At 55.2% G+C, this 27,930-nt stretch overlaps 1 protein-coding gene across 4 annotated transcripts; it reads left to right on the top strand.

The window, feature by feature from the left end:
• Positions 1 to 16,918: 16,918 nt before the first annotated feature.
• KLF11 (KLF transcription factor 11) lies at positions 16,919 to 26,193 on the top strand. 4 transcript variants are annotated; one of them, XM_027077872.2, is made up of 4 exons: positions 16,919 to 17,135; positions 19,050 to 19,319; positions 20,797 to 21,775; positions 23,610 to 23,746. In XM_027077872.2, exons 1-4 carry the CDS (start codon positions 17,094 to 17,096, stop codon positions 23,678 to 23,680), a joined length of 1,362 nt encoding a protein of 453 aa, XP_026933673.1. In that variant the 5' UTR covers positions 16,919 to 17,093; the 3' UTR covers positions 23,681 to 23,746. The 4 variants fall into 4 exon arrangements, with proteins under 4 accessions (XP_026933673.1, XP_026933671.1, XP_053057229.1 ...); XM_027077870.2 differs by having other exon boundaries at positions 16,924 to 17,135; positions 20,812 to 21,775; positions 23,531 to 26,193; XM_053201254.1 differs by lacking the exon at positions 16,919 to 17,135 and adding an exon at positions 17,270 to 17,429 and having other exon boundaries at positions 23,531 to 26,193.
• The last annotated feature ends 1,737 nt before the right edge of the window (positions 26,194 to 27,930 follow it).

The raw sequence follows: 27,930 nt of genomic DNA, 5'->3' as shown, positions 1-27,930 counted from the left end.
GCTCTCCCAGGGCAGCTGAGAGGGCCTGGGAGCTGGGACCCCCTTACAACAGTGGGCACACTTGAGGCCCAAACCTGGGCATCCCAGAGCCCTTCTCCACCAGAAGGAGTCCGAGTTCCTTGGAGAAACGGCCAGTCCCGGGGACGGGGGCGGGGCAGAGCACAAGATGAGCCCGGAGCACCTCGTTGAGCAGAAAGCAAGAACGTGCTCAAGGATGGGGACACGGTGGAAGGACCCCAGTGTCAGCTCAACGGGGCTCCGCCGGCCAAATCTAGGACAGCTCGGGCTTCAGAATAAGTGACTGTCACAGAACAAAATAGAAGATCATAATCTTACGTACACGCAGATGTAAACTGACAGAATACACCAAATTTTTAATAAAGGATCAGGTATTCACGTACTTTCAGAGTGTCATCCCTCAGAATATTTACGAATTACGGAATAAAAGAGCAGCGCGTCTACAGCGGAAAGCCCAGGAGACGTCACCTTAGTCGAGTGATCAAAATGAGCAATATTAGTAACAGGAGAAATCGATACAGGACGCAGAGACAGTTGCACCGAGAAGAACACGGCATCCCTTAGGAGGTGTTCCTGCCAAAGATGCCCCGCCTAATTCTAACTATTAAGTAGAGTCCGGGGAACCCAGATGGACGCCCCGAGTGGGCCCCTCCCCCACCCCCAGGGATACCTCAGACAATTCTCTGGCCCGATAGTTTTCCTAAAACATCGTCCGAAGTCAGGGCCTTCTCCATCCGGGGTACTTGTTCCATCTCACCAGCGTAGTGAAGGTCTGCTGTGTAGACAATGCCCAGGGCACTGGAGAGGGGTCCGTAGGGAGCGCCTGTCCATGGACGTTGCCAGACTCTGGCCTGAGAGCGGGGGGTGGGCCTGGGGTGGGGGGCGGGGTGGCAGGCGGGGGAGAGGGCAGAACCGTGACTCAATGAAGACCTCTGGAGAACAGGGAGGCGTTTGACCCCAAGCAGCCGAAGGGGCTGGGCGGTGGGAAGACAGGAAACAAATCCGGCTCCAGTGTAGTTGGAGAGCCCTGAAAGGGGGTGTTCAAGTGAGGGAGCACCCCTGAGATCGCAGTGCTCGAGGGGGGCACTGGGGAGTGCAGGCTGTCACCTGGCAGCCAAGGCCTTGCCCAGATAAGGAATGGCAGCGACAGGTGCGTGTGCACTGTGCACACACGTGCAGGTGTGCGCATGGGGTGGGGGGCGGGGGTGGCTCAGCCCGACGGGTTTCCAGTGGCCTGGGCTTCTGGGAAGGGGGCTACGGGGAGGGGGCTGTGTGAGGCTGGCCCCGAGTCCCTGGGAAGTTACACACAGTCAGCCTGCTTCCTGGGACACTGTTCCTCCCTTCTGTTTCTGCCCCCCGGGGAAATCTGCCATCAGGTGGGGGCATTGGCCTGGAGACGGAGGGCTGCCTTCCGAGGGCAAACAGGAAGGGCAGAAGCTAACCTTCCCCGGGCTCAAATCTGGGCGCCGTGCTGGGTGGGTGTGGGGGATTCTGCCGGCTTGCAGGGCTCCTGGTTGCAGAGAAAACTCTCTGAGGCAGAGAGCTGGGAAACCAACATGAGAAAACAGGCAGGAACCGTGGCCAAGGCCGTGCCCCAGAAATGGGCCACGCCCATGGCTGCCCAGGATATGTCCTCCATCCACCCTGTCGCTGGTGGATGCAGGGCTCCCCACCTGGCCTCCTGGGCCCCCTGTAGGTATCTCTGAGGGTGGAGGCTTGGCTGAGGCCCCAGAAGGGTGAGGAGGATTAACCCAGGGCTTCTGCAGAAGGACACAAGCCTGCCTCCGTCTAAGAGTTTCTAACCAGGTTTCCCAGAGACAAGAAGGGCCCGGGGGCGCGTGTGCTCACATCCCAGTGTCTCAGGACCACTGGAAAGGTGGGCAGCATCCAGAGTGTCAGGGGCTGCACAGAGAGGCCTGAGGGGTTGTGGTCTCGGAAGCCTTCCTGGAGGAGGTGACTGGTCAGGATGGCTAGCAGGAGCCCCCTGGACACATGGAAAGCCTGGGAGCCTGCTTCAAAGTAGGCCCGGCTTTGCTGCAGGGACCAAAAGCGGGGACTCGGGCTGGAGACAGAGTGTCCTATCAGAGCCATCTGCCTCCTTCCTTCAAGGGTCTTCAAGGATCTCCTTCCCCGGAAAGGGGCAGGGTCCCCTCCCATTGCCTGTCCCAGCTGACCTGGGGCGCCCTCCCCGGTCCTTCCCTGGACGCCTGCCTTACCCAGCCAGGACACAGCTGTGGGTGCAGCCCCAGGCCTGGGACTCTGAATTTCTCACTCCCAGAGAGTGGGTGGAGCCACTGAGGGGCCTTGCCCTGAGGGGCAAGTTCTAGACCCGAGGAGTCTGGCTAGAGACGGACAAGGGACGGGAGACAGCAGAAGGCAGGCGACTACTGAGAAGGCCGTGGTAGAAATCCAGACACAAAAGAGGTGGGGCAGGGGGAGGGGACAGACAGAGGGGGCTCCGTGAGCAGGGGTGACAGGGAAGTACTGACCCTACTTGGTGGCTGTTTGGATGTGGAGGGAAGGGGGAGTCTCAGCTTTCCCTGAAACGAACCTTCCCGCGGAGGGAAGGCAGCACGATTTCCGTCCCACCTCACCTGCTGTCCCTCTGGCCTGTCCTGGCATCGCCCAGGTCCCGCCTTGGGCCATCTCCTCCCCCAGAGCAGGGGCCTGGGCAGCAGGCTCAGAGCCAGGTGGCCTTCTGGAAAGGTGGCTCTGGTTTCCTGGAAGAACTAAAACAGCAAACACACGGCATTTCTCTGTACTTCCGACAGCGCCGGGCCCCCGCTCTGGGAGATAAGGCTGTGTACACAGCAACCCCCTGGCCAGGACTCACTCACCTCCTTCCCCCGCAGCTGCTGAGGGCAGAGGGAAGGGGGGCGGAGCACAGGGGTCCGAGGGCACAGAGACCCAGGAGCCAGTCTGCCAGCCTCCTTTCCCAGGGGAGGCACCTACCACAGGGATTCTCGGCCAGAGGCCACGAAACACTGCCACGTACCCGAGATCCGTGAGCACGCGGGGCCCGCTCTGAAGCCTGCATGAATCACGTGCGTGCGTGTGTGTGCACACACGTGTGCTGCTTTATCCTCTGTTCAACACACATCCAGGCCCGGGGCGTGGGAGTGGGATGTAGCAGGGACCAAGGTGGTGGAACCTGCCCTCACCGACCTCTCAGGGGTCGGACCCTCAAACGGGAGACACACAGGTTGAACAGGGCGAGCAGGAGCGCGTGCGTGGTGGGGGGTGGTCAGTGTTCTGGTTGGGGGCACGGGGGGGAGGGGCACACAAGCGTGGGACATTCTGGGGATCTTTAATGCAGCAACAGGATATACGTAGCTGCACCGGTGAGAAAGAACACAGGAGCCCACCGTCTGAATTTACACAGGACTCCCTGCGACTCCACCTGCAGCCATCGGAGGGCAACAGATATCGGACCCAGCTTGCGGCTGTAAATAATGAAAAACTGGGGCAGGTTCTATGAAACGCTGGGAGGCACGGCGGGGGGCTGTGGTTCCTCGAGAGGGTAAACTTGGGGACGGCTCCCGCTTTCCGCCGGGGGGGGGGGGGTGGGCAGCCCAGGGGCGTTCTAAACCACAGCACGGGGAGCTCATCTGCAGTGTTTGCTGATTTCTGCGGTGTAAATATTCCCATCGTGGCTGATTTCAAGCTACGAAGATAGCATCACTGCAAATGGAAATGAGGACATGGGTGCCATGGGCCGGTGCGAGCTGGCTGCAGCATGTGACAACCTGCAGAGACTGGCGATCAGCGGCTCAGATAAGGGAGGGAGCCCCGGGCGGGCACCGTGTGTGGTAGAAACATTTTTTTCTCGTGGGGACGCAGAGTTCCGGGCTCAGCCTTATCTTCAGGGCAGCTGTTAGGGTGGAAAGCGCTCTGGGGGCCAAGCACCACAGCCCGTCTCCTACTCTCTTCCTTTCAAGTAGCAGAGGCAGGGCCCTGGGCTTGAGAACCGGAGCTTCTTGCCCGCATCTGGGCAGACCGAGGCATTGCTCATCAGGCCCGGGTGCCGGGGCTGGTCAGCAAAGAGGGGGTCTGAGAACCCACTGTTAGCTCCACCCCTGGGCTTGATCAGAAGTCCTTCTCCCGAGTCCTGGGCTGTGCACGCATCTGTGTGAAGCCCTGGGGACAGGGTAGCCTGCTCTGTGACCCCGAACCTCCCCTACGTGCACACACACACACACACACACTTTTCTTCCCCCCTTTTTAAAAGTTTACTTATTTATTTTGGGAGAGAGAAAGAGAGAGCAAACAAGAGAGGGTCAGAGAGGAGAGAGAGAATCCCCAGCAGGTTCTGCGCCGTCAGCACAGAGCCCGACACGGGGCTTGAATTCATGAACCTGAGCCGAAAGCAAGAGTCAGATGCTCAACCCACTGAGCCACCCAGAGGCCCCTCCCCTTCCTCTTTGAAGCTCAGCTCAAACATGGCCGGGAGGCGGTGTTCTGAGCCTAGGATGAAGTGCCTGTCTGCCTCCGGTCCCTCCTACCTCGCTTACTTCCTCTGGTCCCGTCCCTGATGCCTGGTCACCTGTGTGTCCCCCACAGTCCCCCACCCCCAGACTGTGCGTGTACTCAAAGCTCGCTGTCTCGGGCCATCAGCTGAGATGAATTCATGGATGGGGGTGGGGGTCATTTAACCTGTTCACGCCCTCTCAGTCAAGAGCAGGGGTACACACGGATGGGGCGATCTTGAGGACAAATGCTCCCCGACCCCACTCCCAGATCCTGGAGCCCAGACATGTGCTGGAATCCAGAGGGGCTGGTTGAAGCCCACGTGGGCTGTTTGATCCAACCTTCTGCTCTAACCCTTTGCCACCGTACTAACAACATCCTCTGATAGCCAGAAGGGGAAACCGAGTCTGGGGCAGAGAGGAGCCCTCTTCCCCATGACCGCTCCCGGCCTCCTCCCCACTGGCTGCTGAGGCCATCAGCGTGGATATGTCCCTCTGCAGAGGAAGTGGTGGCCAGGCCCACCCCTGTGCTGGGAGGAATTTTCCCAGGGTGGGGAGTTTCCTGCTCCCCGAGTACCAGACAAAGCCCGCAGTAGGACCCTGTGGGACAGGGAGCTTCCAGCACCCCTCTGACCAGCCCCCACCCAGAAGAATGCGCTGGGCCTGTGACACCCTTGTCCCCTCCCTTCCTCCCCCACCCAGAGCTTTGTGAACTGGAGCCAGGGAGCCCGAGAGCTGGGAACTTAAATGGTCTCCGAGCCCGGCGCTGAAACGTCTCCGCAGCAAAGCGCGTGAGGTGGTGTCCAGAATGCTCTAAGGCCTGGCTGTAGGACGGTGCGCACCCCAAGAGCTCCCTGGGACCACCCAGCCCGGGCCTGGCCCGCCAGCCTGGGGGTGCAAACTCGGTGGCCTTCTGCACCTGAGCTCGGGAGCTGCCTCCCCCGCTCGTGGGACTCCGGGCCCTGCCCCTCCCGGGGTTTCCGGGGGTCCCGCGCGCACAGCCCTCAGGGTCCCACAGAGTGAGGCGGCCGGCTGTCCCCTCCAGCCCACATCACACACAAACCGGTCCAACAGCAGGGACCGCGTCCCTGGCGATTTGATTTCTCTAAGGGCCACGTTTTGTGGAACTGAACCTGTAATTCTTAAAACATCTCAGCTGGGGAAGTATTATTACTTCCATCTATTTATTTATTTTAATTTTTTTAATGTTTATTTTTGAGAGAGAGAGACAGACAGCATGAGCAGGGGAAGGGCAGAGAGAGGGAGACACAGAATCCGAAGCAGGCTCCAGGCTCCGAGCTGTCAACACAGAGCCCTCCACGGGGCTCGAACCCACGAACCGCGAGATCATGACCCGAGCCGAAGTCGGACGCTTAACCGACGGAGCCCCCCAGGTGCCCCGGTTACTCCCATTTTGAAGTTCAAGAGACTGAGGATCTGGGATAAGTGGGCTCCTGCGGGTCCGTAAAACAAAAGGGCGAAGGCTGTCAGTGTGGACCCGGACAGAAGATGTCCAGGGCAGAAGGAGACCTGCAGGGTGACATAAAGCTCACTGGATGCACGCATGACTTCCAAAAGCCAAACCCAAACTAAAAGAAAATGTGTGTTCTATATGTAAACATAGAGAAATAGGGCTGGCGCCGATAACCTGCCTTCAGAGGCAGAGTGGATGGGGGAAAGGGGGGAGACTCTCACCGTCCGCAGATGAGAGAGAGGAAGGAGAGGCAGAGGGGAGGCAGAGAGGGGGAAGGAGCAGAGAAAAATGTTACTTTCTATTAAAAAAATTTTTTTAAGTTTATTTATTTATTTTGAGAGAGAGAGGCAGGGAGGCACAGAGAGGGAGGGAGAGAGAGGATCCCAAGAGGACCCTGCGCTCTCAGTGCGGAGCCCAATGCGGGGCTTGAACTCGTGAACCGTGAGATCACTACCTGAGTCGCAACCAAGAGGCGGACGCTTAACCGACTGAGCCACGCAGGCGTTCTCTACTTTCTTTTCACGTACTTTTCTCTATTTCTCTGTTTTCTATAATGAGGACGGTTACTTTTGCAGTAATAATATTAACATTTATTTGAATCATGATGTAAAATTATTAAAGTAAATCTTCAATTGGACCAGCTACAAGAACGTTGTTCAAGGAGTTTCCAGACAGCGGCACATGATGGCCTTCAGAGTGCTCTCACTACGGGCAAGGTCAGGGGCAAACGGGCAAAGGGCCGAGCTGGCCCCCCACCCCCTACCACCAATCAGCTGTATGATCTGGACAAGTTCCCTAACCTCCCCGTCCTCAAATGCCCCCTCTGGCAGATGGGGGTCATCTGTGCCTATGATGCAAAGTCCGTGTCAAAATGAAATGAGATCATGAAAACCCCTGTGCCGACAGTGACCGGCACACCTCCTGTGATAAATGGTGGCCAACGTCATTAACCGTTTGTTTACTTTATGTTAACATGATACCGCTCCTACTCCTAAGAACAGGAGTGAGAAATCCGGAGTGCTTGGCATGAATTGAAAGCATTTTGTTAATAAGTCCCAAAGGTTTCTCAGGGTTCACATGCAAGTTGATCCTTTACACACTTTCTATGCTACAAATTTCCCAGTGACGTTTATCTGGATTACCTTACGGCCTCGCCCCACCTCGCGCTGATGGAGATCGGCTCCGTGGGTTAACGAGCAGTTAGCTGGCGTTCCCTCTGTGGGTGCCCTTGTCCACGTGCCCGAGGGCACAGAGGTGGCCTGGATTCACACGTGGGAGCCACCTGCCACAGCTGGTCACCTATTGTCTCTGTGCAGGTAGCATAGTGGATCCCCCTGAAGAAGGGCAGACATCCCACGGCCACTTGGCGATCTCGCCTCACCACCCTCCGGGACGCCCCTGGGCACCCCCCAAGAGTCAGCCTGGCATGGCAGACCAGTCCACAGGCCTCAGGCGACCTTGACGAGTCAGGAGTAGCCTGTCCCCGCCCAGAGCCGCCCACCCCTGGCTCTAAATCCCCCTTCCTCTGCACGCCCTGTGCCCAGCCCTGCGGCCCCTCCTCCGGGGCTCGACTCCCCCACTGCATTTTGGAATGGCTGGTCAGGTGCCTTCGTGGCCCACCCTGAGGGACACCCGTCCCTGCCCAGTAATCCGTCCGGTTTCCCTGAGAGTTGAGGGGTCAGCTCTGGCTGGCACAACACATCCCCTTTCCTGGAAACCCAAGCTCCTCACTGTGACTTAGCAGAGACTTTGCCCCTAGTGGCCCTGCCTGTCTCCCAGGACCCCCTGACACTCAGATCCAGGCATGCTCAAGGCTCCCACTGAGTCTTCACGGTCTCCCCTCCAGCCCATGTGGCATGCACATACCGCTCCCTAATCCATGTATGTACACACATACACACATATGTGTGCTACCTGGAAACCTGCTCCGATTCATTTCTGACGGCATGTTATTTAAAAAAAAAAAATGGGGGAGGGGGGCCTGGGTGGCCCAGTCGGTTGGGCATCTGACTTTGGCTCAGGTCACGGTCTCGAAGTTTGTGAGTTCAAGCCCCGCGTCGGGCTCTGTGCTGACAGCTCAGAGCCTGGAGCCTGCTTCCGATTCTGTGTCTCCCTCTCTTTCTCTGCCCCTCCCCAGCTCATGTTCTGTCTCTCTCTCTCTCTCTCAAAACTAAATAAACGTTAAAAAAAATTTTTTTTAATTTGGTAATAAGTTTAGATTTACTGAAGAGTTGCCAAGATGGTACAGAGAGTTCTGGGATACCCTGCACCCAGCTTCCTTAATGCTAGCATCTTACGTGACAGGGTCTGTTCCTCAGAACTAAGAAATCAACATTGAGATAATACTACAGACTTAACCTCAGGCTTTATTCGGAGTTTGCCAGTTTTCCCACCAATGCGCTTTCATGATTCCTGGGTCCCATCCGGGGACCACGGTGCAATTAGTCCTATGTCTCCTTAGTCTCCTCCCATCTGGGATGGTTCCTCAGTCTCTCCTTGAGTCATGACTTGGACTCCTTTGAAGACTCCTGATGAGGCATTTTTCAGAGTGTCCTTTGATTTGGGTTTGTCCAGCGACGCTCATGATTTGACTGGGGTCATGGAATTGAGGAAGAATAACACAGAGCTGAAGTGCCCTGCTCACCTCTCTTGGGGGTCCATAACGTCAATGCAACTTACAACCACTGAGGGTAGTGCCCACCTCCCACCCCTTGCTTGGGCATGTCTGCAAACTCTTCCCACTGCAGAGTTACTATGTTCCCTTTCTGTACTTTGTTAGAAGCCAGTCGCCAAGTCCTGCCCACTCCAGGGGACAAGGCTGAAGCTTCCCTCCCTGGAGGCCATTCTGTCTGATATGACTGGGACTCTTCTGGAGCAGACAACTGTCCCCTCTCTCGTGTTTGCTTAATTACAATGCATTTATCTCCTCTTTAAGAACCTCGAAGATGAGTAGCTAAAATAGCTCTGGCCGGGGCACCTGGGTGACTCGGTCGGTTGAGCGTCCGACTTTGGTTCGGGTCATGATCTTGTGGTTTGTGAGTTTGAGCCCCACATCCGGCTCGCCGCTGTCAGCACAGAGCCCGCTTCGGATCCTCTGTCCCCTCTCTCTGCCCCTCCCCCACTTGCGCTCTCTCCAAAATAAGTAAACATTTAAAAAATAAAATAAAATAAAATAAAATAGCTCTGCCCCGGGTATTGCCACAGCCCCACGATACTCTCCTCTCCCGTTGCACTTACCAGGCCATATCATTATCATTACTTTCTTTGTGAGCCTCCCGATCACAGAACAGGTTTTTAGTCGTCATTTATTGAGTAGTTGACATGTGGCAGGCACCTTTGCCAAGAATTTATACGAGCATCATCTCATCTAATCCCCATGACATTCCTATAAGCAGAGGAAACAGGCTCAGAGAGGTTAAGCAACCTGCCCAGGGTCACAAAGGTCGTAAGTGGACCCCATGAGGGCAAGAACTGTGTCACACCCATCTCTCCCCAGCGGCGAGCTGAGCACCAGGCTTCAGCAGGAAACACTTGCTTTGCGACAAATGCAGCAAACCCCAGGCTGTCCATCTTGGTAACTGCCTCTGTCAATTACCTCCCGCCTTCTGGCCCAGGGACCAGCAGCACCAGTGATGTCCCTCCTGCCCTCCTGAGTCTCCACCTGGCAGGAGGCAGAGGGAAAGGCAATGAAGCCGCTCCCAAACCCCAAACAGTGAGCGTGGAGCCCTTGCTCCCCCCCCCCCCCACCTCGCTCTGCAGATGCCCAGAGAGTGACCCAAGGAAGGTATTTCGGAAAGGGCTCGGGACAAATCAGGGCAGGAGGCGTTTTCTAAGCTCATCCTGGCGAGGCGGTTCCCTAACTTCCTGGTGCGGGGTGAGCCCAGCCAACAGCCACCTCCCCTGTGCTCAGAGCGGCTGGAGCTCCTAGTTCAGGGTGGAGATGAGCGGGAAATGGTAATTCTGATAAACGTGGGTGAACAGATGCCACATGAGGACACCGAAGAAGGGCACTGACTGCAGCCTGGGGTGGGCGCTTCCGGGCAGAGGGGGAATCACAGCCAGCAGGGGTCTCCACCCAGCTGTCCCTTGGTGCCCAGGAAGGAGCTGGCAGCGGGGCCCTGAGGCTCCTGGTTCCGCTATGCTCGGCCCTGTGCCGCAGTTGGCCCGCAACACATGGGGCATCTCCTTCAAGGGGTTGCAATGCGTTCCTCTGCTGAGTCAGGGTGCTGGCCAGCGGGGGCGGGGGGGCCACAGGAGCAGGGCAGCCTGACAGAGGCTCGGCTGGGCACTCCCCACAGGGCAGGAGTGAGGAGGAGCAGGACAGATCCAGGCTCAGGCCCCTGCAGGGTCCCTACAAACCCCACTGTGAGACGCCTCTTCATGGGCCACTGTGCCAACACCTTGAGCTACTGCCCAGCTGGCCCTGCAGCCGGGCTGGGCAGTTGCCGGCCCCGCACCGGGCCCGCTGCAGAAGCCAGGCTGGCGGCGTCCCCAGCTGCAGGCAGATGGCCAGGCAGACGGGCTGGGTGGCCACGGAGATACTTGGAAGGCTGCCCTCCCAGGCCAGCAGGTAGTCCAACGCCACACTGGCCTCCAAAGCCTTTCTTCTGGGGCTGTTCCCGGGACAGCAGCCCTGGGGCATCCGTCCAGGGGGCACCGAGCTGGGAGCCAGTTTGGAGGTGTGGGTTCTAGTAGCTTCTCCGAGCACACTCAGAGGACAATTTGGACAAGTTGCTTCTGTTCCCTGGGTCTCCTTCTCCTCCCACGAAATGAGGGGACTGGCCTAGATCAGTGGTTCTTGCCGCACAGTCCCCGGACCAGTGGTATATCAACAACATCTGGGAACTCGTTAGAAACGCGGAGTCTCAGACCCCATCGGAGACCCCCTGGGCCCCCCAACCTGTGTTCTAACACTCCCCCCCGGGGAATTCTGGTGCTGCTCAGTGTGACAACGGACCTGGACACTCTCACAGGTCTTTTCCCGAGGCTCCCTCGCTCTATCGGGCGCCCACTGTGTAGGCAGCGTGGAGGTGATGTGTCATGAATGCCAAAACATCACTTCCCTTCCCTGGATGGCTCCCGCCCACCGGTCCCTTACTTCTAGTTCCGATGACATCCTCTAAGGGACACCGTACCAGACCACCCCCCACCAGGCCCGAAGGCAGAAGTAGTTGGATGTCCTCTGCTCCCTCTGCACCTGTGCATCCAGCATGGCTCAAGGTACATTCCCTTGTCTGTGGATCAGTTTCTCCTGCGAAACGGGACCTGAAGGGCCGGGGTGGGTCTTCTTCCTCCGTGGTCCCAGAGCACCCGGCACAGAGCAGGGGTCTCCTTCCCAACATCATAGGTTGCCCTGCCTGGGCTCTCAAGGCCCCCCACCAAGTACCTTCCCCCCCAGAGAAGCCTCTAGGGGCCCATCCTCAGGCTTTCCTTGGGCAAAAGTTGCAGGTTGAGGCTCACGTGACCCTTCTCCCTGAGCCTGGGGGCCTGACCCATAGATATAACCTGGTTCTCCCTCTTGGAAGGTGTGAGGACATAACACACAGGCTGTGCTCGAGCCGGAGACACAGGGTCACGGGGGTCATGGTCAGCAGAAGCAGAGCAGGAGCAGAGCTTCCTCACTCACCGCCCCCCCCCCCCGCCCCTGGAGGGACGAGACTGGGCCCTCCCCTCGTGTCTGGTGGGGGGCGCCGCTGCCACCCCAGGCCCACTTACAGGGACTCACATGTGCTCTCAGCACCTGTTTCCTGGGAAAACGGGTCCCGGCTGGGGCAGCCCCAGCCGGCGACAATGGACAGGTGGCTTGGCCTCTCGACTTCTCAGTTTCTTCATCATAAAATGGGGCTGAACCAGAGGATTAAAAGGGAGGAAGAGCTGGCACCTTGCAGAACTCTTGACCCGCATTGACCCACATTTGATACCTAATAAATGTCTGTTGAGCTGAACCTCCTTTATAACTCCACTCAGCGGGGCACCTGGGCGGCTCAGTTCGTTAAACGTTTGACTCTTGATCTCAGCTCAGGTCTTGATTCAGGATCATGAATTCAAGCCCTGCATAGGGCTCCAAGCTGGGTGTGGAGCCTACTTAAAAAAATACATATATATACACACACACACACACACACACACACACACACACACACACACACAGAGATAGATATAGATATCTATTTCTTTCTATCTATCTATCTAGCTATCTATATCTCACATTAGACATCACTATCATTTCTCTCCGGAGCAAAGCGGCTCCTTGCGGACCCGCTGGGCCTCAATTTCCCCATCTGTAAAATGAATGGATTGCTCTGGATGATGCATGCCTCAGCTACCCTCGCAAGCCCGTCCAATGCCAGTGCCCCCAGCAGGGGTGGGGACAGGGGCCCTAGGGTGTTAGGCATGGCAGATGCCCACGGTTGGTGAATCGATCACCCAACAGGTGGGAGACTGGTGGGTTGGTGACTCATTAATCCCTCCACCAGTCAGTCAGTGATTAAGTGGGTCATTTAGTTAACCGGACCACAGTCCACAAGCTAGTCAGTTTGCAGCACGTCCTGGTCCTTGTGTGGCTTCCAGCCAGTGAGCTCAAGCCAGGGGGAAAGAGGGAAGGATGGGACCCAGGCCCCATGGGGAGCCAGCTGTCCCCTCACATCCACTCTGCCTGCCCCCTGCCTGTCCCCCATCCCCCCTGCAGCCTGCTTTGCTTTGCGGCTCTTGGTTCCACAGCTGGGCTCCGGCCAAGGCCAAAACACTCAGGAGCTGGCAACGCCTGGGACTGCCAGTTGGGGACCCGGGGGAGGGGTACTGAGGGTCAGGAGGAGGAGTGAGTCAGCCTGCTGTGGGTCCAGGGCTCTGGGGGGGAGGGGGGCACCCAGGCCAGAGTGCAAGGAATGTCAGCTCCACCCATGTTTCCTCCAAGGCTTTGAAGTCAGCCTCTCTAGCTGAGCTTGGAGGCCAGTCCAGGCAGCCCCTGGATAATCACGGTCATCAGAGATGGAATGGGCCTCAGAAAACATCTAGTCCAGAGATCCCCGGATTTGGGCATTTCACTGACCACAGACTTTCCCAACAAACCTGGGAGGGCCAGTGTTTTGTTTTCACAGGTTAGGGCGTCCTGTCCCGTCTGCGATCCCTGCCTCTGCCTACAACACAGGACATTCTAACAAGAAAACATGAAGAGAAGATGGTCTCTGAATAAACAACAGTCCTTAGGTGGTACTTAACTACATGAAAAAAACAATGCAACAAAACCACAAAGACCAACTTGATCATGGTCCGGGACGGATTAGGATCACGAAGCTCATCCACCGCCATTTTGCAAGTCAGGAAGCTGAGACTCACAGGTGAGAAAGAGGCCCATTCTAGGTGACCCAGCACCACCATACCAGGAGCTAGGACAACAGTCGAATTCAGTCCAACAGTGCGACAGGGACCTCAGTGTGGAGGGCAATCGCTGTCACGATCCCTGGCCGTGTCTGTTCCAAATGTCAGGGCCCCCTCCCCGGTAGATGACTCCCATATCACCAAGAAGGTGGATCATACGTGAACACCCTGGCCTTCTCTCCTCTCCATTCCAGAATCTTCCTGGATCTCCAGCCATTTTCTCTCCCTTCCCCTGTTCTCCCATGAGGCAAGTCCTTCTTCCTGCACCGGACCAGCATCCCCATGGTGACAAGGACCCCTTGTCCTCCTCAACACATACTGAGCAGAGGAGAGGTAGAGAGAAAGGGAGACACAGAATCTGAAGCAGGCTCCAGGCTCCGAGCTGTCAGCACAGAGCCCGACGCGGGGCTCGAACTCACGAACTGTGAGATCGTGACCTGAGCCAGAGTCAGACACTTAACCGACCGAGCCACCCAGGCGCCCAAGATGGCTTTTAAATACACGTAAAACTCCAAAGGCAACTCCCCCAAAGAAATACAATATAATATGATGAGTTCTCATCTTTTCCACTTAGCTTGGTAAAGGTCAGAAAATTCGCGAAGGCCCAGCATTTGTGAAGAAACAGGGGACTGGCTCTGCAGCCCATTGTTGGGGGGATAAACAGGCACAAGTTCATGTTTGGAGGAACATTGGACAATCTTTCTAAGTTTGAAATAAACACACTCAGGTATCAAAATTTTTATCGCAGCATTATTCATGGCAGACTGGAAACAATCTGGATGTGTCAACAGAAGAATGGGCCCAGGCACCATGGTCTGTTCTACAGCCACAAGAATAAATGAATTCCAACTGCACGCAACTACATGCCAGACCCAAAAAAGAACACACTGTGGGATTTTCTCTGTACAAGCTTCAGTACAATATCCTATGGTGTGAGGAACCATGGTGGGGGGCACCCGGGTGGTTCTGTTTCTTGCCCCGGGTGCCAGTGACACAAGCGTGTGCTTTGCGAAAATTCAGAAAACCCTTCGCTTTTCACGTTTTCCTGCATCTGTACTGTACTTCCGTAACATTTACCCAAAGGAAAAAGGACAGAACAGAACGAAACGTGTAGGTGACCCAGCAATTCCAGTTGGAGGAAGCGATCTGGTAAGTCCCCTTGCACGTGGGCAAACCATGCTTGGACATCAGGCCCTGGCAAACTTAACCTAAGCACCCTGGTGATTTAGCCAGGGGTGCTTAAAAAAATTATGTCACTTGCCTGTAGGGTAATATTCTTTAACCCTGACAAGGCATGAGACTGGTCTCCGTGAGCTGATCGGTCACACCCTGGAAGACACGTCGCGAAACCAGCCGGCAAGATTCAGAAGGTGCACGGAGCACCACCCTCTGCGTAAACAGCATGTTTGCAGATACGTCGTGGCCAGAAGGCCCCTTCGCATAGGAGTCCTCTGTGTCCACATCTGGGCTGCCCACCCCTGTCTGAGGGTCTGTGGGGCCTGGTACCGACCGGGGCCTCAGAAATGTCCCCGAGTGAATGACTGTAAGCGTCTTTAGTTGAGAAACATGTCAACGCCCCTCGGGCTACAGGCAGGACCAGCATCCGGGCTTTGGGAGCAACCACCATGTGGCGTGTGTGTGTGTGTGTGTGTGTGTGTGTGTGCGAGTGTGTGTAGAAAGGCTTCGTGCAGAAGCGGTATCTGGGTAGAGGTGAGGGACGATGGCCTGGGCCGGTTATGCAGGGTCAGAGATTCTTGCCTAACGAGCGAGCGAGGCTCAGTCCAGTAGCTACTCGGATGCCAGTTGAGAGTTTGCATCCTAGCGTGGTACCAGCTCTGCTTCCAGAAGATCATCCTAGCAGTGTGATGAAGAGCAGACGGAAAGCCATGAGGCTGGAGGCAGCGAGACATGCTGGGAGGAGGCGGCAAGAATTCAGGCGAGAAAGGGGGGTGGCCTGGGCTGGGGCAGGAGTGGGTGATGAAGACAAGCCAGTAATTTGAGAGATACTTGGGAAGAAGGGGAGGCACGAAGTAGCTGGGAGAAAGGAAGCAAGTGCAGGGAAGGGAAGGGGCCAAAGTGACTCTGGTGTCTGGGTAGAAGTAGCGGGGTATCTGGTGACGCCCTTCCCAGAGGTGAGCAATCCGGATGTGGGGAGAATGTGAGTTCAGTCTCCAGGACGCGGAATTAGAGGTGTGGGCAGGATGGCTGAGTCGCGGGGGTGGGGCAGGGGGGTGTTTGGCTTCAGTGGCTCATCCAACCAATCACTACTGTGTGCCAGTCACCGGGAGTTCGCAGTGAATCCGACAAGCTCCCTAACCTAGGGAGGGTTCCTTCTGGTGGGGAGGCAATTAAATAACTAAAGAGACAGAACAGGCACGGGTCATGAACCGTGCCACGGAGGACCTGAGGAAGAAATGGAGAGAGGGCGGCCAACTTACCCTGCCTCTACCCAACCAGGCCTGTGAGGAACAAGCAGTGGTCAGATCCCTTGGCCTCACCAGTATAAGGAGGAGGTCCTGCCCGCTCCTGTGGCCTGTCCCTTGGACCCAGAGCTTCTCTTGCTCAGAGCACAGCACCCACAGTGCAGGGATCCTCTACTTTCCCCTGCCGTTGGCTTTTAGGGCAGAGGACTCTTTGCTGTGGCCTCTGCACCTTAGCTGTACCCACCCACATCAGGGCTCAGCAAGTGTGGGCAGCACGAGTGGATGAAAGGCTGTCCTGCGCTGAGCTGCAGGCTGCAGGGGTACAAATACACACAGATTAGTCCCTGATCTTCAAGAACTTAGAGCTGCAGAAGTGGATAAACCATACCCAGAGTCATGGTCAACCCAAATACAGGGAAAAAGAAAGATGTCGATGGGTATCTCACTCAGGCCCGAGGACTTCCTAGAGGGGGTGACGCTTACACCGGGTCTGGGAAGAATGGGTGGGTTTCTCCCGCTCCCACTTAAAAGAGTGGAAACTGCGGCCCAGAGCTACCTGGGAAGGGGCGTCAAAGGCAGGCTCAGGTCTAGAGGCTTGGGCTCTGGGTGCCTGCAAGGAGCCATGGATGCAGGAGTGTCACCTGCAGCCAGCCTGCTTTCAGAACTCTTCCTGGTCAGGGACGCACTCCTAGGAGCCGACCATAGATCAATCAAAATAAAAACAAGCAAGCAAAACCCAGTGGGTTCCCTCTACGAGTCGAATTCACTCCACAGGTCCTGCACTTGGGCAGGCTGCGGGCGGTACCCCTTTAAACGGCGTGGCACTCACCAGCCAGCCCTGCCAGGGTACTTCCCCAGCACCATGGGCACCGCCCCTCAGTCCCGCCGCGGCCGCCGCTGCCGCCGGGACCTTTCCCCTACTTTCCAGGTCCTCAGGCCCCGCCCCTCGCTCGGACCAAAACACGTGCCGCATCCCGCCCTGCCAGATCACGCCTCGACCAGGCTCCGATCACGCGGCTCCCCGCGGCGCCCATTGGCCGGCGGCGCAAGGGCCTGGCGCGGACTGGCTGGTGGGCGCCCGGCCCCGCCCCGGTGGGGGCGCGGTGTATTTTGGTTTGCCTTCGCGCCACGCCCCCACGGCCGCTCCCTCCGCGGCCGCCCCGCCCCTCCCGCACCGCGAGGGCCGCGCCGGGGCAGAGCGGCGCGGGCGGGCGGAGGCTCGCGCCGGCCGCAGGAGCTCAGGGTCGCTGCCGCCGCCCGCGGCGCACGTGCGGCTGCTGCCGTGCGCTGAGCTCCCGCCCGCGGCTGCTTTGTTGCCTCCGGGCCTCCGGCACCATGCACACTCCGGGCTCCGTGGGCCCGGGCGACGCGCATGCGGTGAGTGAGCGCCCATCTGAGCGCGGGGCGAGGCGGGGACGTGCCGCCTGTGCGGGGCCGGGGCGTGGAGGAGGGCGGGGACGCGCACGGGGCCTTGGCGGAGCCGTGCGGTTAGGGGCGAGAGCGGGCTCAGGAGCTGGGAGGGGCAGCAGCCGTGCAGGGACGCGCCGGGTGGCGCGGGGGCGTGTGCCCCGCGCCGCCCTACGCGTAGCTTTGTCTGGAGTATCCGCAGCGGCCCCCGCTTTGCCGGCTCCCAGCGCGGGGCTATTTCCAGCCATGACGTCACCAGGCCGTGTGAGGAGGCGGCCGTTGGGCGGGGCGCGGCGGGCGGGAACGCGACCGGCGGACGGCGGGGGTCCGGATGATGGAAAGGGAGAGGGGGGCGGGGTAAAAGCTGGCGGGAAGGTGGCACGCGGGGGGTGGGGTGGGCGGGATTGGGGGTGGGGCAAAGTCTGGCGGGAAGCCGGCAGGCGGTGGGTGACGTAGGGGGCGGGGCAAAGCTGGCGGGAAGGCGGGGCAGGGGAGGGGCAGAGTTGGAAGGAAGGTGGTACGTGAGGGGCGGGGCAAGACTGCAAAGAAGGCAGTACATAGGGGGCGGGGCAAGGCCGGCCTGAAGACCACAGGTGGTGGGTGGGGGTACAGGGAGGGGCAAAGCTGTCGGGAGGGCGGTACGTTAGGGGGCGGAGCAAGCTCATTTGAAGACCACTTGAGGTAGGTGGGGGTGGAGGGCGGGGCAAAGCGGACGGGAAGGCGGGGCAGGGGCGGGGTAAAACTGGCCTGAAGACCAGATGCGGTGGGCGGGGCAAAGCTGGCGTGAAGACCACATTCGATGGGTGAGGGGAAGAGGGCGGGGCAAAGCTGAAAAGAAGGCGGGGTGGGGGAGGTGAAGTAGGGTGCTTATTTCCTCAGCCCTGGCCACCTCGTGTCCGGGCTTGAAGGCGGCTGGGACCTTGGTCGTCGAGACTCGAGGACCCTGAGGGCTTGAGAGAGAGAGGTCTGAGTGCGCTGCATACCTGCCGTCCACAGCCTCCTGTCTGTGACCTCCTGATTCCGGGGACCAGGCCGAGGTCAGAAGCCCGGCCAGCGGCGGTCACGATCCTGGCCTGCTCTGGGGGGACCTGCGGGAAAGCAGGATTTGATGCTGAGGCGAGCTGAGTGGAAACCTGTATCTTTGCAGATTTAAAGGGTCTTTGGGAAGGGATCAGTGGATTCCAGTTGCTTCTGTCCCCCCTTCCTGCTTAGACTGGTGTGACACGCAGGAAAGATGTCCCTCTCCTGGGTTGCAGTAGCTTTTTAAAATTCTTCTTCCTGTCTGCCGCCTAGCCTTGTGGCGTTAAGGAGTGACTGAGTGTTCTGAGCGTGGAGAACAGGGCTAAACCAGCATGGGCTCCACCTTCCTGGCACACGTGGAGTTCAGCCGCCGGGAAGTTCTGCAAGTGGTGATGCCCTGAGTTTAGAAGGCTGTGCTCAGTGCTTCAGAGAGTTCCAGAAACGCATCCGTAGGGATGCGGTGCCAACTCTGAAGAGCCATGTTTCCTCTCGCCAGCCGAAGACTCAGAGTCCGAGTCCGTTTCTCCCCCGGGGCTTACACCTGTGGCATTAAAGGCTTACTGGTCATTTACTGGAGGAAAACGTTAACTTTTTTTTAACAATCGGGGTTTTCCGTGGACAGTGTCTTGCCAGCCGAGTCCAGTCGTCCTCACTGTTCAGAACGTTGGCTTAAAAAAAAAAAAAAAGTGAAATTGATGTGAATGTTCCATTGGCGTATTTTTCTAGAATACGGGGTTTGTATGTGGTCATGTGTGTGTGTTACGTGTGTAGTGCACGTGCTTGGGGTGCGTATCCATGCGCCCCTCGGGGTTGCGCCCTCAGCTTCCCCCGGACTGAGAAGCCATTGTGTTGTGTCGCCTTTAGGTGGACCTCATGGACATCTGTGAGTCGATCCTGGAGAGGAAGCGGCACGATAGCGAAAGGTCTACGTGCAGCGTCTTGGAGCAGAATGACATCGAAGCCGTTGAGGCTCTTGTCTGCATGAGCGCCTGGGGTCAAAGATCCCAGAAAGGTGACCTATTAAAGATAAGACCTCTCACGCCTGTCTCTGACTCTGGGGATGTCACTACCACTGTGCATGTTGACGCAGCCGCACCTGAGCTACCAAAGGACTTCGATTCTTTATCGACTCTGGTAAGAAGCGGGGAGAAGAGCATTTTGTGTAGTGGCTGGATTACGTTAAATAAATGTGTTGAAGACCTTGCGGGTAGAGTCATTGGCGTGCTGCTAGTCAAGTGCATAACCTCTGTGGACCCTCAGGGTGCAAACTTCTCTTCTCCCTTCAAAATGCGCTCTTTCCGTTGCTAGATCATAGCGTGCAGCCACAGGGTACAGCGTTCATAAGATGAAATCTGCAGATCAATGTGAGGAGGTAAAATGTACTCGTTTCCCTGGGGTATTGCAGAGTCGGGGCTTAGTTCCCCGCCCCCCGCCCCGATGCCCCCATCCGGGATCAGGAAAGACGGGTGGCGGCCAGAGACAGCCCGTGCTTTGGCTCCGGCCTTCCTTAGCTGGGTTGGAGTGCTGGCCTCTGCCTCCCCAGAGCAACCCGCTTCTCACGTGTGCCAGTTGAGTGCAGTCAAGCAAGGTTTCGTGTTTGTTTTCTCGCCTTGCTGGCACTACAGAATCACTGGGAGAGACCGCTTCTCGGCTTGGAGAAGTTGAGGACAGTCCGTTGGTAACAGAAGCGAAAATCAGAATCTCGTGGTGCTGGGCTGGAAGCTTGCACTGGAAGGAGAGTGTGGAAGGCAGACTTGGGAGGAGGGAGGAGAAGGGACTTGTGGACAGTGGGGAGAATTAGACAAACAGTGGGCCAGAACCCCCTCGCACAGTTACTTGGCACCGGGCTCCGTAAGCGGGAGGTGTTGGGTGCTACGAGGGAGGCTCGGTTCAGGCAGCGCCGCTGGTGAGAGCCTGGCCTTTGGGGATCGTTCCAACAGATTTTTACCTCGCATCCAGTAGGCTCTGGATAAGTGTGTGTGAAATGGCTAACGCCGGGGGGTTTTTTTGAAAAAAATTGAGAATCAAAAATTCTTATGAAAAGCTCTTGTTTTGAATATAAATTAGTTTTCTCCTTTGTAGTCCTAATACTTCAAATTGCTCGTTTCAGTGGCCGTGCAAGCCCAGGAGGGCACTGACGTTCTTTTTTTTTTTTTTTTTTAAATTTTTTTTTTAATGTTTTTATTTACTTTTGAGACAGAGACAGAGCATGAGCAGGGGAGAGGCAGAGAGAGAGGGAGACACGGAATCCGAAGCAGGCTCCAGGCTCCGAGCTGTCAGCACAGAGTCTGATTGGGGGGGGGGGGGGCTCGAACTCACGGACTGTGAGATCATGACCTGAGCTGAAGTCGGACGCTTAACCGACTGAGCCACCCACGTGCCCCAGGACACTGACATTCTTAAAACTAAGCAAATTGATTGGTTTGGGAGAGGTCCGATAAGGGGGAAGAAGCCTAGAAAGTAAGGTATCTCACGTTGCCTTGAAACGTGCTGGGTGCCGTTGTGAGCGGGCTTGGATGAATTTTTTCTAGATACTCTTTGAAGGCATTGGGGACAACGTGATCAAAGTAAGTCCCCTTTAAAATGTAACCAAAACAACCTTTTCACACAGTACTTTTTTTTTAAGTGCATGACTCCTCCTCAGAGCCCTGATCTTGTGGAGCCATCGACAGGGACACTTGTTGCTTCCCAAGTAACTGATTCCAAAGCGTGCATGGTCACGGCCGTCCCCCCAGCCTCTGCTGAGGCAGCCCAAGTGCTGAGCGGGAAGGTGGAGAGGGGCCTTCCTGGTTTGAAGCCAGAGCCACTGGAGCCAGACCCCGGCCCCTCCTGCAGGCCCGTGGTGACGAGTGTCATCCGCCACACCGGGGGGAGTCCTGCTCCTGGCCACATTCCTACTGCCCAGGTTCAAGAACGCCAACTTTCCGTCAACAGAGAAGGAGAAGCACGGTTTCTGGGACACATCGAAGCTTTGCTGGGCACACGACTCACGGACAATCTACTGAACACTGACTCATTGTCCTGTCAGCCTTGCTTGCACGAGTCTGGTGGCCTGATCCCCACGGACAGAGGCCAGCAGGCAGTGTGGCCTGTCGCAGTTCAAACCTGCTCACCAAAGAATTATGAAAGTGACTTGCCGAAGAAAGCCACCCCTGTGATCTCTGTCCCTGTCCCCAGTTCCCCTGTCTTTTGCCAAATGATCCCTGTGACTGGACAGAGTGGCACGTTACCGGCTTTTCTGAAGCCTCCTCCCCAGGTGTCTGTGGGGACCGTGAAACCCATCCTACCCCACGCTGCTCCGGTGCCCCAGCCTGTGTTCGTGGGGCCGCCTGTGCCTCAGGGAGCCGTGATGCTCGTTCTGCCCCAGGGGCCCCTGCCCCCGCCTGCCGCCGCCTCACCCGGCGGGATGGCCGTGGGCAGTACAAGGTTCCTGCCCCTGGCCCCTGCTCCAGTGTTCATCGCCTCCGGTCAGAACTGTGCCCCTCAGGTAGACTTTTCCCGAAGGAGAAATTATGTTTGCAACGTCCCAGGCTGCCGGAAAACCTACTTCAAAAGTTCCCACCTCAAGGCGCATCTCCGCACTCACACAGGTGAGTACTGACAGGTGTGAGGACGCCGGGTCCTGTGTTCAGGAGACACGCCTGAGCCTGCCTCCTGTGGGAGGGACACGTGAAAACCACCGGGAGGAGAGGAAATCTGGCCTGTTTCCTTTGGTCCTGAAAAACCCTCGTGGTCTTGTAGGGAGTGGGGTTCACATTAGCATACCCATCATTGGTTTTTCTGGAACATGCCGTCCGCTCATCCCCGCACATAGAACGTGTGGTTCTGGGATCGTGGTTCTTTGATAGGTTTCTCAGGTGGTGCTCGTACTGTCCCTTTCTCTTCACATTGCCGGAAACTCCTCAGTCTTTCTTTCAGCATTTTAGAAAACATGAATTTCACATTCCGTAAACATCAGCGTAACTTATTTTGGTTCCCTCTGGGGAAAGGTCTCGCTAAAGTATGGAAAAGTTTGAATTCAAAAATATGTGAACTTTAAGGGCATGGAGTTTTCTCATTTGGGGGAATATATAGTTTTTTGTTCGGAAGAACTCCGAGACTCTGATGACTTGGTGACATCTTTATTATCTCATCGGCTCGGTCCAGTAGAATTTTTGGCAACGAGGGAAGTGTTCTCTGCCCAGTTAAGGTAGCCACTGGCCACACGTGCTTGAAATGTGGACAGTGGGACCAAGGAAGTAAATTTTTCATTAAGTTTATACTTACATAGCTACATGGGGCTGGTGGCCTTCGTGTTTGACTGAGGTCTGAGAGCTGCCTGGTAGAGTTTCAGCTTTAGTAGATTAGGTTAGAATATCTCTAATGTTCTGTGGCACTCTTGTTCCTTGAGTTGGTGTTCTGTTTTGCTTGTGAGGCTCCTGTGGTTAAATAGTCTGCTTGTTAAGCTCCCCTTTCGGAGGGTCGCACTCTTACATAAATGTCAGTGCAATAACCGGTCACGCAGGGTCTGTAGTATAAACCCCTGATCTTGGAACTCCCTTCCACCGAAATGTCTGCTGATGGCTTGTAGGACGATAGCGAGTTGTGGAACACAGTGTAGGAAAGGCTGAACTGGAAGGAGTGATCATTGTATTGTTTTCCACAATGCATTTCAGGTAGGCGGGTTTTGGTTAGCACATCAGAGCTTGAATATCGGCAGCTCCGACTAGCAGAATGAAGCAGGGTTTAGAATTGAGGCATGAGCGTCCTGGCTGTATTGGAGTGAATGGGTGCCTCTAAGGGGCTCTGCTTTTCAGGGAAGGAATTGTTCTTTCAAGAATCTTCCCCCTACCCTAGGCTATACCAATGAAAGATTTGTTTTTATTTAAAAAACACCTGGGTGTATTTTGGGGCACCTGGGTGGCTCAGTTGCTGGAGCATTGATTTCAAGCTCAGGTTATGATATGGTGGTTTATGGGTTCAAGCCCCACATCGGGCTCACGCTGCTGACAATGCAGAGCCTGTTTGGGATTCTCTCTCTGTCCCTCTCTCTCTGCCTCTTCCCCCCTTCTCTCCCCCCCCCTCTCTCTCTCTCAAAATAAATAAACTTTGAAAAAATTTCTTGCGAAATGTGACATTAGTTTGACATCTCCGGGCCTTGACATGTATATTCTGTACTTTGGGTGTGGCAAAAAGAAATGCATTTTGGAAGAATTCTTGACATTTGAATAACTCAGTACCAGAATAAGACAATACTACTTTCTTAGATTTTGATGAACAGAATTTAAAAGTGACATGAATTAACCTGTCCAGTAAAGCCGCTGAGCATTTACGTCTTCTTTAATGTGTGTTTTCCTGCCTCTTAGGAGAGAAGCCTTTTAACTGTAGCTGGGATGGCTGTGATAAAAAATTTGCCCGTTCTGATGAACTTTCTCGCCACCGCAGAACTCACACCGGGGAGAAGAAGTTTGTGTGCCCCGTGTGTGATCGGCGTTTCATGCGCAGTGACCACCTGACGAAGCACGCCCGGCGCCACATGACCGCCAGGAAGACCCCTGGCTGGCAGGCAGAGGTTGGCAAGCTGAACGGAATCGCCTCGGCTGAGAAATGCGGGAGCCCGCTAGTGGGCCTGCCAGCCTCTGCCTGAGAGGTCAGCCAGGGAATTGCCAGTGCGAATTTTAAAAAGCATTTTTCAGGAATGGAACTGTCCCCCCCCCCCAAAAAAAATTTTTTTTTCTTGTGGGGGGCTAGGAGAAAGTGGGGAGCTGGTTCTGATGAAAGTATGTTAACTTTTCCTTTTTCGGTTGGGACCCTGTTCGATAACGTTTCGTAGTTTCAGAAGTTTTGTTTTGTTTTTTTGAGGAAATGGAAGAAAATTTGATCATCGGAATCACCAGCATTCAAATAGACATTTTGGCAATAAAGTTTACAAAATCTGGATTTTTACAGCCTTTCTATTCGTGTTTTATAGAAATGAGACAGGGTACTAATTTTTATACTGTTTTTTATTAAAATATTTATATTGTTGGTGTTCAGATCACCACTTTCTAGGTGATTTTACAGTCTTCTTTTCAGCGTTCAACGATGTTTTTCACAATAACTCTACTTTTAGTCAATTTGGCACATTATTCGGCCACAAAAAGAAAAAATTACAAGTCTGTAATCAGGCCCTTTAGATTTAAGAATTGTTACGAATCAGAACTGGTTGAATGGGGGCTTCTTAAATGGGTGGGGAAGGGATTTGCATTTAAGTTTTTCATAGCATTTTCGAGGGAAATTCCAGGCAACCATTCCTTTAAGGCTGTGGCCCAAGGAATCAAAATTTTGGTTAAGTAGAACGAGTCATTTATGTCGGTAGTGTGACTTGTGAAGGATGTGCCCCAGAGAATAATTTAAAATACCTGATAGGTACCCGGTGAGCGGTGAGCTGCTGTCGGATCTGAGCGTCTGCGTCTTTGGGGGCCCTCGCTTTACCGAGAGCAAACTGCTTAGTTGCCTGTTTGTACCTCAAACACCAAAAAAAGGTAATGTAAGCACTCAAACCCAGCCGCTTCGTCAGTCGTCAGTCGACTTCTTTTGCTGTGGCCTTACACGTAGTGTTTTATGGGTACAGTGACTCCTTAGAGAAGAAGAAAATGTCCTTACCGGTTGGAGGAACTTTCCACCAAAGTACAGTTGATCTGAGCTAAAGTGTACATGCAAACCGCCCAGCTCCAATATTCCGATTCCTTTATTTAAGAACTCTAGGAAATGCGAGTTACGCTCTATGGCACTGGTGCTACCCAGCTTCTCTTTCGTTCATTTGATTTGAAGGAAATTGACCAGACAAAATTACTTGGAACGGGGTATTTTGCAATCCGCCTAGAAGATGAGACCCGCAGCAGCACTTTGAATCCGTGTGATCTCAAGCCCTAATTACACAGACACTGTGGCCCTGGTGTCCGGGGAGCCACGGAGATTGCTCTTGCTGGACGGCGTTGGGAATCCAGGCGACACGGTGCGTGCAAGGAACGTGTGAACGTGGCACCGCTTTGTGAGCCCGGGAACGGGTTTTATTGTGCCTCGTGTACTTAGATCTTGCCTTTGCGTCTTTGTTATATTGGCGTTTACTTTTATCAAAATGATGGTAAGGTGAAATATTAAATAAATACAATTAGGTTTTATGTTCAGGTCCTTTTAGTATGATAACCATCACCTGGACACCCTGTAAATTGCCCTTTAGTATCAACCGCTAATTGATGTACACGTCTGTGTGCTGGCTGTTATGTGCAGATGGCCCTCACATTTTTGTACACTTCGTTGTTGAGTATTCCTACAGGTCATGGGACGTAAGACAGGTGCAAGAGAACCATAATTAAATATTGTAGCTCATGTTTCCTCACCCCCCCCCCCCCCCCCCCCCCCCGTCTTTTCTCTTTCTACTTACATCTTAAATCAGCATAAATATTTCTGACTCTATGTCGTAAATGGCATTCAATTTGCATATTTTTCTTAGTTATGCAAAGTAATGGAGGTCCTATTGATAACACAGGGTGTTTGAGAATCGGGTTGCTGGTTACATTAAATTTCATTCTCTGAGCAGTGTTGTTTGTAAAGAATAGATGTGTTAAAATGGGTTTGATTTCTACTTCCATTTCCTGATTAGATTTAAAAATACCTTCTGTAAACTTTTCCCCCTCTGTTTTGTTGACTGAAAGACTATAAATTAGGAGAATTTCCATCTGAAAAAGACTATCCTGAGAACCAGAACCTTGTGTTGTCCCAGCAGAGTCCCTCTGCTGGGAGCAGGGCCCCTGCGGCAACCCCCCCTCCTCACTACCCCCCCCCCCCCCCCCCCCCGTGCACTTTATTGCCTGAGCAGTTTGCTTGATCTTTTTTGACTTTGAGCCTTTTGTAGTTTCAATAATAAAATTTTAAATGTTTCAGAATTATGTTTTATGTAACAGACTTTGACATTATTTAAATGAACATGTGTGATGTAACTTTTTTCTTTGAATCCTATAAAACTTTTTTGATTTGCAAAACTGAACTTGTGTCCTGTGTCATTTAGCTGCCCCGGGACACACCCCAGTATCTTTTCAGAAAAGAATCAACAAAATTCATTGTATATTGGCCCAACCCGACCCTTCTGTTGTCCGGGGTTCTGTTCTGCTCCCGGGGCACCCTTCAGATTCCTCGGAGGATTCTCTACAAAGGAAATGAGGGAAGGGGTTGCCTCTGCTGACCGCGGTCACGCTGGTCCGGTTCTGGCAGGGTGAGACCGTGAGAGCCACGTAACCTGTGACAAGGTGGAACGAGAGGGAGCCTCTTCCCTCCACTCCAGCCCGGACTTAACAAGTGTTTCGCGGAGCCACGCTCTTTACTCCTGCTCTTGGGGTACGTTCTGTCTTGAACCCGCTCCGGCTGGGGCTCACGTCCACACCTCACTGAGGGAGCAGAGACCTCCCCGAGTTCAGGCCTCAGTCTTCATACGTTTCTGCCAGCGGCGCTGGGCAGAGCTGAGCCCCGCCCCGCAGGCCACACTCCTGTCTCCCTCGTGCTGCCCTGTCTGCTCCTTCGCTGGTACCCCTCCTCTCCCTGCCCCCCTTTCTGCCGCCCCCCCCCCCGCCCCGCCAACCATGTGATCTTTTCCAGTCTCGTGACTCCGAAATAACATCTCTACCATAGAGACCTCCGTGTGTGCCTCCGTCCTGTGCACCTCTCACCTGAGCATCAGAGTCCCATATCCAGCTGTGTCCACTTAGCATCTCAAACTTGGAATGACCGAGCTCTTCGTCTCTCCCACACCTGCTTGCCTCACAGTTGGCCCTACCGTCTTCAGAACGGTGAGTCCCTCCTTCTAGCGTCCCGGTGGAAAACCCTGGAGTCACCTGGACTCCTTTCGCACTTCACACGCCATCTGTCACAGGCCTGTTGACTCCCTGCCTCCCAAAGCCAGCCGACCTGGGAAGTGATTCAGTAGGCCACGCTGCTCCTGGTCGTGTGCGTGTGTGTGCGCGCGTGTGTGCGTGCGTGTGTGTGTGCGTGCGCACATGCAGGTGGGGGTTGGGGGGGGATCAAAGATTTATAATGGGCCTTGCATCCAGCAATTCAGCAATGTGCCTAGGAAAGTCTCTCCGACTCCGAACGTGTTTGTTGCCAGGGGCCAGCCTGTGCCTTTGTACCTGTTGTCCTCTCTGTGGCCACCAACCGCTAACTGCTTTCTGGCTCTAACATCCACTCTCCCTCATATTTCAACCAACCTGCCTTCGTTCAGGGACTTCTACAATGAGGAACTTGAGACATTTTCCTAATATCTGTGACCCCCTCTTGAGAGAAAGCCCAGGCACCAGGACTCCCCACCCTAGAGGGTGAGACACCGTCCCCTCTGAGTGAGGGAGGTTCATTCCCAAAGGCCCCTCACCACTCAGAAGTTTAGTGGGTTCCAGGACTGTCCTGAGCTGGCCCTGCAGGCAGCCTGCAGCTCCCCAGCACGTCTCACTGAGCTCAGGGGACAAACTGGCCAACAAGCAGAGCCGGTAAGACGCCACGAGCCAAGTGCTGGACAGGGCTGCACAGGTCCAGTGGAGATGACAGTGCTACAAAGTAGTGACAGTATTCACACTTCCTCCTCAGCTGTCAGTGCCCAGTTCTGATGGCAGCCTCTGCGGAGCCTTCCCCCCCCTTTTCTGAACTCTCGTAAGACTAGAGTTTCTGTCCAGGAGCCTGGGTGGCTCAGTCGGTGAAGCGTCCAACTTCGGCTCAGGTCATGATCTCGTGGTTTGTG

The sequence above is a fragment of the Acinonyx jubatus genome, chromosome A3 (genome assembly GCF_027475565.1).
Source record: "Acinonyx jubatus isolate Ajub_Pintada_27869175 chromosome A3, VMU_Ajub_asm_v1.0, whole genome shotgun sequence".
In the NCBI taxonomy this organism is placed as follows: domain Eukaryota; kingdom Metazoa; phylum Chordata; class Mammalia; order Carnivora; family Felidae; genus Acinonyx; species Acinonyx jubatus.
The sequence above is the reverse complement of the archived record's forward strand: the minus strand, read 5'-3'. Positions and strand labels throughout refer to the sequence as shown.

Bases quoted from the DNA above. Each gene is read 5' to 3' on its own strand.
- KLF11 (XM_027077870.2), top strand. From the start codon at position 17,094: ATGCACACTCCGGGCTCCGTGGGCCCGGGCGACGCGCATGCG. The intron at 17,136-19,049 runs GTGAGTGAGCGC...TGTCGCCTTTAG, and splicing joins GCCCGGGCGACGCGCATGCG to GTGGACCTCATGGACATCTG. The intron at 19,320-20,811 runs GTAAGAAGCGGG...TTTTTTTTTAAG, and splicing joins TCGATTCTTTATCGACTCTG to TGCATGACTCCTCCTCAGAG.